Source organism: Siniperca chuatsi, linkage group LG14, assembly GCF_020085105.1.
Source record: "Siniperca chuatsi isolate FFG_IHB_CAS linkage group LG14, ASM2008510v1, whole genome shotgun sequence".
NCBI classification, from domain to species: domain Eukaryota; kingdom Metazoa; phylum Chordata; class Actinopteri; order Centrarchiformes; family Sinipercidae; genus Siniperca; species Siniperca chuatsi.
The window spans coordinates 21,625,075-21,638,368 of record NC_058055.1 but is presented as its reverse complement, the minus strand read 5'-3'; the positions used below and the strand labels follow the sequence as shown (position 1 = coordinate 21,638,368).

Below are 13,294 nucleotides of genomic sequence, written 5' to 3'. Positions count from 1 at the left end.
GTTTTCATTAACTTGCTGTGGGGGAAGAGTCGTTTGAATAGGAGCAAATTTCAGTCTCTTAAACTGAATGTTGTATTTTAACACTATTCAAATTACCCCATAACTTTGAACAACAACATGTCAACTTGAGACCAGAAACCTAATGACAGCTTGAGGGACAGCTGTGATAGATAAATGGTAGCTACTGTATGCTACTTATTCACACAGCTTAAAAGAAGAAACAATGATCAGTAGAATCACACTTAATTTATTTGGACAAAGTTAACATGTTGGAATAAACACAGGCATTCACTGTCTGATGACGCAGATATTCATTATTCATCTGTACAACCAGAAGGTTTATTGGGTGGGATGCAGATCCGTCATGGCGGCCCTTCACTCCTCTGCCTCTCTCCACTCTTTGGGCATGACCTTCCCAACTGGTGACATATTCCAGGTGATGCCAGTCTGAGTCAGCACCTGCAGAAAAACAGGAAACTAGTTTTTTAACCGTTATGCGCTCACTGAGTGACAACAGGTTTCTTCATACAATTAAAGACTCTTTTTGGAAAGAAATTCAACTTTAAATCCAATTTTCACTAAATAATCTACAGAATCTGTATCAAAGTCTACAACTGAAAGACAGGAAATACACAAGACTGTATCACCTCTGAACACATTTAAGGCCTTTAATAGGGGTAAAATAATAAAACATTCTCAGACTTGTCAGACATGTCAATAAACCTGCCCAGTTTGGCCTCCAGTGGTTAGCAGATGTGTTTAGGGACAAGTGTCCTGACAAACATCTTTTGGTAAATAATATCTGTTGTGTGATGGTGCTACAGAATGAAGAACAACAAAAATATCGTCACACACTCAGCTCACACAATATATTTGTCAAGGTATGGCAAAGATCACTTTTGGTTAAAGAGCTGAGTTGGTAGTGCCATTTAACCATCTTTCTGCACTCGTACTACTGGCCTCAGTATATTAAGATATCTGACACTGCTTTGTGTATGTTTTATATACTTCAAAAATACATATTTTCCTCTTACCTGTGGTGCTATTTATCCATCTAGATTGTTTTGGTGTGAGTTGCAGAGTTATGGAGATATCGGCTGTAGAGATTTTTTAATATAATGGAACTATACGGCACTCAGCTTGTGGTGCTCAAAGCGCCAGGAAAAAACATTTAAAAAAACTCAACAGCAATGTCTCTTTCCAGAAATCATGACCCGGTTATTCAAGATAATCCACAGACCTTGTTGTGAGCAGTTTCATGTAGGAACTATTTTCTTTCTGCAGACAGTTCCTACATGAAACTGCTCATATTCGAGAGAAGGCAGTCATCTCTACGGTCAATTTCTCCAAAACTCTGCAACTCCCACCAAAACAATCTAGATGGATAAATAGCACTACAGGTAAGAGGAAAAATATGTATTTTAGATTTTGGGGTGAACTGTCCCCTTAACCATACTGGGTCCAAAGGCAAATTCTTTTCAGGTGGGGGATTTTGTGGTTGATAAAGCATTTTTTATTTCAAGCTCAGTTATCATCCTCATGATCTATTTGGTAAGTAGGTTCTGATCAGTTTACAACCTTTGCTGATCTACGCCCAATAAGAAGCTTTAATATTTATTAGCAATTTTGCACCAACTTTATTGGACTTCAATTTAAGGTTTCCTGTATTGTAACTGGAATCCAAGAACCCCAAACTTCTTTCTCCTCCACCACTAAAACCCTGGAGGAATGTGTAGCATTCATTTGTCCCGACTTGAAAATATGCCATTTTTTAACCTGCACTCGTGATGCTCTATGTACCACACTTTGTGAGCAAGCTGTCTGTTCAGGTCATACTTATAAATGAACGTGATGTGGCCTAACAGGGCAGCACTACTTACATATGACCACACAGCCGTGCAGAAGACAATTCCACCGACCATCACACCGTTGCCGTACTTGGTGTGGAAGTTCTGGGGGGCGGTGGATCCATGCCTCACCTGCCTCGCAGCCTGACCTGGATGACCAAAAAAAAAAACAAACAGTCTTTATGGTAATGAATGGCATTTATGTACTGCACTATTACTAACTTTTGTTAAAAGTTTCTTTAAAAAAAAAAACAAAAAAAAAAACTGTTCTTGGCCTGTTGAAGTTCTCTTTATAGAGTCTAAATAACTAAGGCCTCTGTGAAACAGAATATAAATTCACACGTAAAATAGTCACAATTCAGGGTGCAGTTACAAGAGCAGTGACAGAAACTCATATGATCATTTAGTAATATATCATTACTACAAAAATAATATATATGATGATATACATTCAGTTACACAGTAAGTCATAATGTGGGCACAGGGTGGTCTTGTATGACTCATTTTACACTGAGCCACCTATTGTAACTGCATCAAAGACGTTTTGGGGATGGAATAAAGTAAGATCTATAAAACTATCAAAATGTGTGGTTTGAGATGAACTGGTGCCAAAAGTTGTTCAGATGAACATGGATGTCTGTGCAAGTCAGTACATTGATTTTCACAAGAAGGTAACATTTCCAGTCATGGCAGTGAAATGTCCCATCATTGTTATTAGACCCTTTATTGAAATTGTGACACTCAAGTGTTGTCTGCAAACACTACAAACGTCCAAACCTTTTCAAAATGGTTTCTGAAATAGTTAGCCAGACGGCCTTATTTGCCCTTCCTTTATCAGGCAGTCCAATTTTATGGATATCATTCAGACATTTTAGCGTAGCCTATTATTTTTAATTACTAATGCATACTTCCATAACTACTCGGAAAGGAAATTAACATTACAAATGAGTTAGCTAGCTCATTATTATCTTAGGTTATACAGGTCAGTGTGTCGAACAAGGACATCTAGATGAAAAAAAAAAGCATATTAAAAAGGCTACTTCGAGCAACAGTTTAACTCAAAACAAAACTAGTTAAATTAACGGAAGATAACTCAAGGCATTTAATAACATAAATAAGAGTATTTTAAGATATATCACGACTCTTGCGGGAGTTGCTAGTGTTAGCTGGCTAGCAGTGGGCTGTTAGCACGCTGATCGCGGTCACCTACCAACGACAGGCCGGTCAAACTTATAGTCGACTGATATTAAACTATCGCCTGGCCTAAATGCATACAGACAACATACAGTTTCCTTACCGGCGATATTAACTGCAGCTTTAGCAAACCGGTACATGTTGTGTAGCCTGATGCCTCCAGATACCCTTGAAGAACGGAAGTGTGTCTCTACTAATATGGCCGCCGCTCGTAGACACAGCGGAAGTTACGATTGTGCGCATGCGTCATTCACCGACATAAACTAAACGTTGAAAGTGTGAGAATGAAAGTGAAATACACACTATCAGACGTTAGTACAATGAAACACATACACAAAGCAGTCACTACTTATTTCTGTTACACATACAACAGCCTGTATAACTGCTGGATGAGTTTGTGGTCGGAGTGCTAAATAAAAGTCTAACTGACGACCGAGTGAAGTACCGTGTCAGGATGGCCGAGTGGTCTAAGGCGCCAGACTCAAGGATAAGCTCCTTCCGCAGAGACGGGACTTCTGGTCTCCGAATGGAGGCGTGGGTTCGAATCCCACTTCTGACATATCTTTTATTTTTGTTTGTTTCCCATTTACGGTAAAAAAAAAAAAACAACAGCAAAACAAAGCGTAGTAATCAGTAGTGACCCAAATACTACTTCACGGAATATTTTATTCAAATTGTTCCGAGAAACGTGTTTTCGACTGTATCTACTTCTCAAGGATTTCATTAATACAGGTAATACAAATTCTCTTTCGAAATTTAACACGAGATATGCTTTAATAACGTGACACTTTGTGAAAATAAAAACCTGAAACTATAATTATTAATTACTGTAACTAATGTGATTTACACTTACTACAAATACAACCGAATCAGCATTTAATTATGAATAGAGTAGTGTGAGCGTAGGCAAAGAAAATGTCTGTGAATAGTTTATATCAATTTTGAATCTAATTATTTAGGAAAATAGAGGTAGATGCCACTCCAGATTCTTTTTTTTTATTCCTTTTGTCTGCTTTTACACCAACTGCAATGATTTAAAACAAACAGGGTGGCAAGAAATATAAGAAATAGAGGTGAAACAAGAAATGCAAGTGATAGCTCCATTCCTTTTTCACTTATGCTTATTCATATGTATCATACAAGGTACTGAATAGGCTCTTAAAGTTTAACATGGTTCACAGTAGATATTTAAGTATACTGTATGCGATTTTAGCTTAGAGTATACTGTGTGTCTTGAAGAAAAGTTTGGTTAGTTTCTTTGGTGCTATACTGCAAGTCAGTCCAATAATTGTATGTTCATTCAATAAGGTCTTATTTGCATCAACAGTTATTTCATTAATTTTAATGAATATTTTCTCTTATTACAGTCAATACAAAATCTTATGAAGGTATTGAAATAAACAGAGTCTTCATTTTTGTAGTTTTCTTTATTAAATCAAAATATCATTTTTAGGATTATAACCAGTATGACAGTATTATGACATTTAGTACATGCATACTGAAAACGTTCCCTCATTGGATCTGTTTTTAGGGAAAGTAACCGATCTCTCCAGTTGTTACAAGGACGACGGTGGCAAAGAAAAGTATTGGTAACAGAAGATTTAACATATTTTTCTACACTAACTTCTTCCATATAACTTTAGGATTCAAAATGTACACTATATCCTTGCAAACAAAGTTTCTGCAGGATTTCATGGACACATCTGTTTGAAAAAAAATGCCTTCAGATCCAGGAAGAACCAGGGTTTAATCATTAGTTTCCTGTTGATTCGTCCATGACAAACACAGCAAACTGTGGTCACTGTAGCTATCACAACCTGGCAGCAGGCTATCAAGCTTGGACTGTGTGGTGAACTGAAGAAAAGCTGTTATACCCTCAGTAAGAAAGATGTTTTATTGCAAAAAAAAAAAAAGACTTTCAGAGCATCAGAGGCCTTACAATAAATGTTTGATTCTTTTCCATCGTGGATTTAGTGTCAAAAAGAATGTAAACAAACATTAGCTAAATAGGGAATAAATGAAATTAACAGCAGTTAACTGGCAGCAGTTTGGCCTTTCTAGTGTTTTAAGTGAAGACATTTGTACTTTGAACTTTCGGACACTTTCCCTCTGCACCATGTAATGAACTACAGTTGTGAACACTAAAAACACTACTGCAGGGCTTCATATTCATTTATCATTTTCTGCATTAGGTTTTTGTCCGACCGAAAGAAATTCAAATTACAAGCAAAGAAAAGCAGCAAATCCTTATATTTGAGAAGCTAAAACCAGACAATGATATATATTTTTGCTTGATAAATGACTAAATCGATTACAAAATTGGTGTCGATACAATTTCAGTCACTTGACTTTTAATGACGCCACTGCACCACAGACGACTGACATCGAGGCGGCCTGTGCAGCCAACAACGCAGACACGCTGCTGGATGCAATAACCTGGATTGTCATTGTGAGCATTACAATGTCAAGTTAAAATAGTAGAAAATCCTGTCCGATGTATCAATGGACAGGCCAATTCAGATCAGCAGATACATTTGATGTGTGGGAACGTTACAAACATCTGTACGTCATCGCCCTCTTATAGTTTGAAGAGCAGATAAAACATGACAAATACCATGATATAGAGTACAAGTAATATAACTAACGTTAGCTAGGTTGTGGGTTAGCAAACTGTCACTACAGTTGCTGCTGCGAAGCTAACAGCCGGAGATGACGAGACGGTTTCAGCGATGCTCACAACTCTCCTGCTACTATAGCTAACATCATAATATCTTGGCAAACTAGAAATTAAGCTGAATGTCTGCGGGCAAGTCATTTAACGTTACCTGACACACAAATCATGACTGAAATGGCTGGAATAGTGTTGTGTGGCTCGGTCCGAGCCACTTTGTTTGTTTCCCATTTACAGAGCCAGGGCTGTGTACAAACACCGGAGTTTTATATTTGGATATTTGCTGAATTTGACAAAAAGACATGTATTGGATTTGAATCGCATACCCCACCTTTGAAGGTAAGCTCCAGTATTTTTCAGCCTGGGTTGTATTTTCATAATTGTGTCCTTCCTGACTATGGGTCATGCTAACTTTGCACTCACCACATCTGTTGCAGAGATTCAGAAAATGCGACTCACACATTTTTTGGTAGGCAATGCAAGCCTACTAAAGCTTTACATTTTTTATTTATCATTTCAAACGCTTTTTTCTGAGTCTGACCGAAAGTAAACACAGAAATGAATCCCCTGGATTAGCTATTGTAGCTAACTGTAAAGAGATCCATATTCAGAGGAAACTTGCCAGCTAACCGAACTAGCTTTTGGTCGGGCTCAAAGACAAGAGTTTGAAATTATATCTGTAAAATCAAAGTTTATTTGGAAAGCTTTAAGAGGCTTGTGCTGCTTGCTTTGATAGATGATTTTTTTGTTTTTGTGTGTCCTGAATCTCTATAACAGAGGTGGCGAGTGTAAAGTTAGCAAGACCCATAATCAGAACGAATGCAATTATGAGAATAAGACCCAGGTTAAAAAATACTGTAATTTCACTATAAATCTGCCCTCTGGCTCCAGACCCTAAATATATTTTTCTTAAATTCTGAATTAAACTTCTTCCTGAGATAATTAATTTCAATGCAAGTGGAGCCAAACCTTGGATGAAAGGAATGTGTACAACCTGCAATACATCAGCAGCGATATTAACAAAGTGTACAACAGAGCTGTGGATAATCTCGCAGCCAAACTGATTTTTGAGGTGAGCTGATCAAAGCTGATCTCCTTCTTTAGACGCCCAACTAGCCTCAGCATACAGGACACACAACCATCAGTAGATGTTGGAATTGGTCCATCAATAAGTCAATAACGTTCTTGATTCTCCACAGTAATGTAAGGATCCATTTTTAGGTTTACAGTAACTAGTCTAACCTCTAACAACACTACACAGCTCTACATCAGAATGCAGTATATTTAACTGTTAATGCCATCTAACCTTTAAATAAGATAAAGGGAGATAAATGGAATTCAGTCAGCGTATAAAATCCAGGATTGCGATGGCCCTAACAGGAGGCAACAGGCATCAAAATTTCAAACAAACATTAAGGCATCCATCATTTTCCCTCCTGGTCACTCTTCATTTTCTAGTCCGCCTTTTTGTCTTTTACTTCCTCGTCATCTGTGTACTCTGTGGGCTCCTCTCCTGGTTTCAGGAGCTTGCCGACGTAGTCATACTTAACTGTAAAGGAAAAAAGACAGTAATAAAGTTATTTACAGCCTCAATGACAACGAGATTCAAGGACACTGCTGGAATCCTCTGTCCAGAGGAAACAGCCAAGGTCTTTTCACTATGCTTTGTAACACAATTTCTTATCACTGAAGTCATGAAGTTAAATATCTCATGTGTTGGCTGATGTTTTAAGAAAATAGTCACAAATGTCTGTTTATTAACCACCAAGAGTCCTTTATGAAACCTGTTTTTTGTGGAACTAGAGCTGAAGTTAGTAATTATCTTCATTATTCATTAATCCTATCATCTTTTTTGATTAAATTATTAATTGTTTACTTAGACAGACACTGTCTATCACTGTTGCACGTTTACAAACTTTCTGCTTTTTAAAAATAATTTTACCCATTTACACTCAAAACAAACCAGAACATGTATGAAAACATTAACTGACTCTGTCCTAAACTTTTAACAATCGACCTGCTCGAGTTAATGATATAATTCTGAATTTAAGTTTTGTGTTTGGATATTATACTAATGCTTTAGCAGAGCTGCATCATATGATTCCCTGTTTCAGTTTGTCAGGTTTGATAAAATCCAAGTCACTTTACTACATTTCAGCTCTGACAGTATTTCAGGAAAGTGTGATGCAGTGTGGGGATATTACCGTTTACCGTGATATTTTTTGGCCATAATAATTGCAGCGTGAAAATGTGATACGGTGACATCTCTACTCACAGGTGAACTGAGTCTCCCACTCGGAGAGGCTCTCCTGCTGCATGGCGTTCAGGTCGGACAGGTCGTCGTGTTCGTCTTTTAGGGCCTCCTTCTCCAGGCAGAACGTCGCTAGACCTCTGGATGCATCTCTGCCTGCAAACACTCCGTACGGCCCCTCTGCAAGACCGTAAAGACACAGAGAGCACACGGTGAGGTGGATGCAAAACAACAGCTGCAGCAACAACGGCAGCAAAACTACTGAAAGCTGATCATTTTGAGCTTTTTTTACATTTTACATTACATGCACTTTCTCTCAAGCAGCATGATGTTGAGCTAGGATACCTGAATGAATACCTTAAGGTCTTAAATCGGGGCTTAAAACATTATTGCAGCTTTCCAATAAATTAGATACATAACTTCTTTTTAATCTGTAACCATTTTATTTGCTTGCTTTTGTTTTTATTGTCTTTTAAATGCAATTTCTTTTTAATCTTTAAGTATCTTATTTGCTTGTTTTCGCTTTTTGTCCGAAATTAACTTTTTGACTCACCGGCCAAGGGGACTGGTAAATGAACAAATCCACCAGCCAAGCATATTTATTACTGGCCAAAATAATAAATTGCCATTTTGTGTCACATATACATTCGTTTCCGTACATTTCATTGAGATAATTAGGTATTATGTTGAATACAAACTTAAAGAAGAGGCCAGAGCAAAATTTGAAGCAAAATTATTTTAATATGTTGATCAAAGGTTAATCAATTAAAGCCTGAATACAACTCAAGAAATCTTGATCTCAAAAATCTACTGAAGTATTTGCTATTAAATGTACGGATCAAATAGAAAAGTAATGGGTCAAACACAAGACTTTCACACACATGGTAGTGTGTGTGTGTGTGTGTGTGTGTGTGTGTGTGTGAAACTAGAGACTCTCAGCATAGTTTGTGATTACATGACTATTTTGGTACAAACATTTACCCGACAGTGTGGCGGATGGCCTTCCAAGATTTACTCGACAAATGGAAAATCTATCCACATTTGGCGCTTGGCGGGTGTTGATTTTGGACCCTGCTTTAAATGCAATTTTAATGTTTTTTTAATGTCCTATTTTTTATGTATTTCTATGCCCCTGTAAAGCACTCTGAATTGCCTTGTGTCTGAATGGTGCCTTATAAATAAACATGCCTTGCCTAGGCATCAATTTTTCCCAAAAATATATACCCAGAGAGAGATCGGAAGGTCATTTATAGGATTTTCTATATTTTTCCTATAGAAAGATCAAAACTAACAATGACCTGATCCTATTATAAAGTATTGGTCTTTTTAAGGGATTCGTTGATAGTAACAAAAATGTAGAATATCACCAGCCTTTATTTTCTCTTCTAACTATCGAGGTGAAAATATATTCAGTCTGCAGCAAGATAAAAAAAGATTTTTTACCGTTTCCCAAGTCGTAACTCTGTTCTGTATTCAGGAAGCCAGAAATTACATGCTGTGTTTTCCAAATGCTGTCCTTGCTCGTTTTATACGTCACAAAAAAAATACAACTGCTTTATTCTGTATTTTTTTTTAAAATCATATAATACACACACACACTATATATATATAAAATAACTGATAATGACATTTTTAGAAATCTTTTTATCATACAGAAGGAAGACTGTATTTTCATCCAGATGGTTAACAGGGTCTTTGAAAAAGTAAGAGTGATGTAATTAATAATTACTTATATTTTCGATGAATTTGTTGATAGCCATGTGGTCTACAAAATGACAGGAAGCAGTAAAACATTTTTTACTTATTCTTTTACCAGATATTTCCTGATTCAGATAACAGTTTTGCCATGTTTAGACTGCATTTTAAAGTTCCTTGTACGGTTGCTTGTGTTAAGACAGCATTTAACATTTGACTTCTGAAAAAAAGGTATCATTAAAAAGGTGTCACTGTGTCATTTTTATATCTGTAGCAAAACTCAGTTGGCCTCCAAAACTTTCCACCTATAACCAAAAAATGTTACAAGTTTAACAGCCTGCAACAGACACCAGTGCTACCAAAGTGTCCTTGAGCAAGACACTGAACCTGCTGCCTGTGGACACAATTTTAAATCAGCTAAATTCCTTATACAAAAACAAACCAAAGCAAGGTTTTAGGCTTTAAGGGTGGGTGTGCAATAAAAAAGTTTGCATGTGAGTGAGCTATCATGTTGGTCAGAGGTCACACGCAACAGAGGTTACAATCTGAGAAAAGATTAAAAAAAACTGAGAGGTCTAACTCTGCGTCTGTTTCCATGTAACAGAAATGTCACTATGAAGCATGACAGAGCAGATTCGTATTTCAGAGAGCTGGAGATGATGGAAAAGTTGAGACACATGCCTCACCTCTTGCAAAGCTGCTGTAAATTCATATTACAAGATTTTAGAAGTTATTTTTAGTTACTGTGTGTTGCCATCCAGCTGTTGCCACGTGTGGTGTTGCTTGTTGTGATTGGCTTAAAACTAGGGCTGCATGATATGGTAAAAGAAAAAATCCTATTGCGATTATTTTGACAGATATAACGATTGCGATATGATTCTTGATTAGTGGGAATGATCATTTTTGCATCACAATTTTTTAAAATCATGATGATGTTGGGGTCTGTACCAGACAAACATGTTTTCTTACATCTGGAGAACAAGATTTGTAGGCCAGGGCATCTCTGCAGCATTACAGTACTCCATTATAATGCTGTTTTGTCACACATTTTACATATATCAAAAAATTGCAGCTTCTGCAATTTGGATATTGCACTTGGCCATAGTTACCTTTGATAATATTTCGATTAATTGTGCAGCCCTACTTAATATCGTCATATCGCGGGCAAAAGGCAGAAACCTTGGAGTAGATAAAATGAATAAATAGGTTCACATTTGTCTGCTTTAAAACTATTTTCACATGCCTATCTGTAAGTTTAAAGAGTTGTGGGTCACTGTAAATGTTCCTCCTGTCCATACTGGCCCTAAAAAGATCCCTCTCCTATCCAATTTAAGAGATGGGAGACAAAATGTGTTGTTGTTTTCAGATAGAAGAGTAGAATAATAAGTTGTGAATCTAGTCATTTATCCCGCATTTCATTAGAGAAGAATTTTTGCTTTGTATTTGTATTGTTTCACTCCGTTATGTTTTAGAGCTGCAACGATTAGTCGAACAACAGGAAATTAATTGACAAATGATAATCGGTTGACTGTTTCAGTCATTTTTTTATGCTAAAATGCCAAATGATGGTTCTAGCTTCACAAATGTGAAAAATTGTTGCCTTTTCTTGTCTTAACATAATAGTAAATTGAATATATATATATAGGCATTTGGACAAAACAATACATTTGATGACATCACCTTGGGCTAAAGGAAATTGTGACGGGCATTTTTCTGATATTTTATATAGACCAAACGATTAATTGAGAAAATAATCGTCAGATTAATCAATTATTGAAATAATTGTTAGTAGCAGCCCCGATATTTTTCTTAAATTATTTTAAAGGAGAAAAAAAAAAACATTTATCCTAAAAAAGCGCGGTTTTATAAAAAGTTCCTTACAGATCTAACGTTAATTTTAATACTTTTGCTGACATCGTCCTCGTGGGTCCATAAAGTGCTGTTTAACTGCATAAATGCTTGCGTAAAACATTATTCCTCTCAAACTAAGTTTAACTGAACGTTTCTGTGTCAAGTGATATCCACGTTATCATTAAAAGCAAACATTAAATTAGAAAAAAATAAGGCTTCCGGAGCCAGCGATTCCGCCCACTTTCTCACTGCGCTTTTGAAAACATGGCGGCGGCTGAGTTATATGTTTTACTACGGAGTAACTCAACTTCTCAATAGACGATCTGTGGTTTCAAGGCTGCAACAGCCCCTCTGTTGTGAAACGGGATCTCAGCTAGCAAACTAAAGGGGGTGTGGCGTTAGCTTCCAGTTACAAAACTCAACTTAGAACATTATGCTAACAACGACTTATGTTTGGTAATAATGTCAGTGTTGCTATGAGTGAATAAGATGTCACACCAAACCAACGGCCACTCCACGCTAACGGCCGTTGGTGACGTTAGGTTCGTATCACGAGAGGGACCGAACGGGTCAGCTTAAAGTGGACAGCTCGGGTGACGTTACCTGGCCCGTAAAACTTCTTTCCTCTGGTCACGTCGAACACTTTCCCGTTGACAGCCATGAGGATCCTGGGATTCTGAAGTCCATCGTAGGGCTTCAACTCAGCTTTGGTAAAATCTCTCTTTTTCAGTTTAGGCAGCGGTTTTTCCACCTCGCCGAGCTCCGGTGGTTTGTCTCCGCGGAAGATTTTGTACAGGAGGAACAAGCAGAGGCTGAGGAGGGTGAGATTCAACGGGGAGGTGAAGATCTCCTGAAAAATTCCACCAGAAGTTAACTCGCTTGCCTCTGCTTCAGCCATGTTGGGTTCTCTCTCTCCGTGTGTGCGTGTGTTGGGTGGGACTGGTAGAGCTCATGAACCCTGAACCAATCACAGCTGCGGCCTCGGAGGCATCGTTAACGGTGTTGACCAATCGGGTTCTTCTAGCTGCGTGCCAAAAAAGTGATGATATCTAGATAGATAAATAGATATTGTGTTATATATTATAACTGTATCACGATATACTTCTATTTCCCTTACTATTCTTACTTTAGGGCAATGAATGCTAGTTTTCAACGTCGATTAATGTGTTCATTATTTTTATGATTAATTGATTATTCATTTAATCTAAAAAGTGTCGGAAAATAATCAAAAATGTAAATAACTTAAACAACTTAAACATGTCATTGATTATCAAAATTGTTTATTTTCTGTTGATCAACTAATTGATTAATCATTTATGCACTATGTATTATATGTTCTGCACTGTATTTTATATATATCATACATATATGATGTGGATATTGATAACAGAATCCAAAACCTTTAATGAATATTTAATTTGCTGCTTTGTTTGAATGTTGTTTTCATGTTATTTGTTGGGTCTCTGTAAATGATATTATAAAGAGTACGGTCTAGACCTGCTCTATAGGAAAAGTGCAATGAGATAACTTCTGTTATGAATTGGGGCTATATAAATAAAACTGAATTGAAATTGAATTGTTATAGAGAGTGCTATATGCGGTATATGAGGTGCAAAACACAGCAACATTGGACAAAACACAATAACAAAATAGAGAACACGTATAGTGATCGTGACACGTTCACAATAAGAACTGCATTTTAATATAGTCAGGGGGCCAAATATAATTTTAATTTTAAAATAACTCATAGTTTGGACACCCCTAATACAGAGTGGTGGCCAGGGG

The 13,294-nt window shown here is 37.0% G+C and overlaps 2 protein-coding genes and 1 non-coding gene across 3 annotated transcripts; 1 reads left to right on the top strand and 2 right to left on the bottom strand.

The window, feature by feature from the left end:
* Positions 1-231: 231 nt before the first annotated feature.
* LOC122887943 (cytochrome c oxidase subunit 7B, mitochondrial) lies at positions 232-3,294 on the bottom strand. Its single transcript, XM_044221671.1, has 3 exons — positions 3,145-3,294; positions 1,881-1,996; positions 232-459 (listed from the first exon to the last, which is right to left on the bottom strand). Exons 1-3 carry the CDS (start codon positions 3,179-3,181, stop codon positions 376-378), a joined length of 237 nt encoding a protein of 78 aa, XP_044077606.1. The 5' UTR covers positions 3,182-3,294; the 3' UTR covers positions 232-375.
* A 195-nt stretch (positions 3,295-3,489) lies between these two features.
* trnal-caa lies at positions 3,490-3,600 on the top strand. Its single transcript has 2 exons — positions 3,490-3,527; positions 3,555-3,600. It is a non-coding gene; the product is annotated as a tRNA-Leu (tRNA).
* An 849-nt stretch (positions 3,601-4,449) lies between these two features.
* On the bottom strand, positions 4,450-13,051 carry pgrmc1 (progesterone receptor membrane component 1). Its single transcript, XM_044221670.1, has 3 exons — positions 12,113-13,051; positions 7,988-8,143; positions 4,450-7,261 (listed from the first exon to the last, which is right to left on the bottom strand). The coding sequence occupies exons 1-3, from the start codon at positions 12,405-12,407 to the stop codon at positions 7,167-7,169; spliced, it is 546 nt and encodes a 181-aa protein (XP_044077605.1). The 5' UTR covers positions 12,408-13,051; the 3' UTR covers positions 4,450-7,166.
* Positions 13,052-13,294: the final 243 nt, after the last annotated feature.

Coding starts and splice junctions, on each gene's coding strand:
- pgrmc1 (XM_044221670.1), bottom strand. CDS start 12,407: ATGGCTGAAGCAGAGGCAAGCGAGTTAACTTCTGGTGGAATTTTTCAG. Junction 8,144..12,112: donor AAAGAAGTTTTACGGGCCAG/GTAACGTCACCC, acceptor ACGGTCTTGCAG/AGGGGCCGTACGGAGTGTTT. Junction 7,262..7,987: donor GTGGGAGACTCAGTTCACCT/GTGAGTAGAGAT, acceptor TTTCCTTTACAG/TTAAGTATGACTACGTCGGC.
- LOC122887943 (XM_044221671.1), bottom strand. CDS start 3,181: ATGTACCGGTTTGCTAAAGCTGCAGTTAATATCGCCG. Junction 1,997..3,144: donor AGCTGCAGTTAATATCGCCG/GTAAGGAAACTG, acceptor TTGGTCATCCAG/GTCAGGCTGCGAGGCAGGTG. Junction 460..1,880: donor GCACGGCTGTGTGGTCATAT/GTAAGTAGTGCT, acceptor GTTTTTCTGCAG/GTGCTGACTCAGACTGGCAT.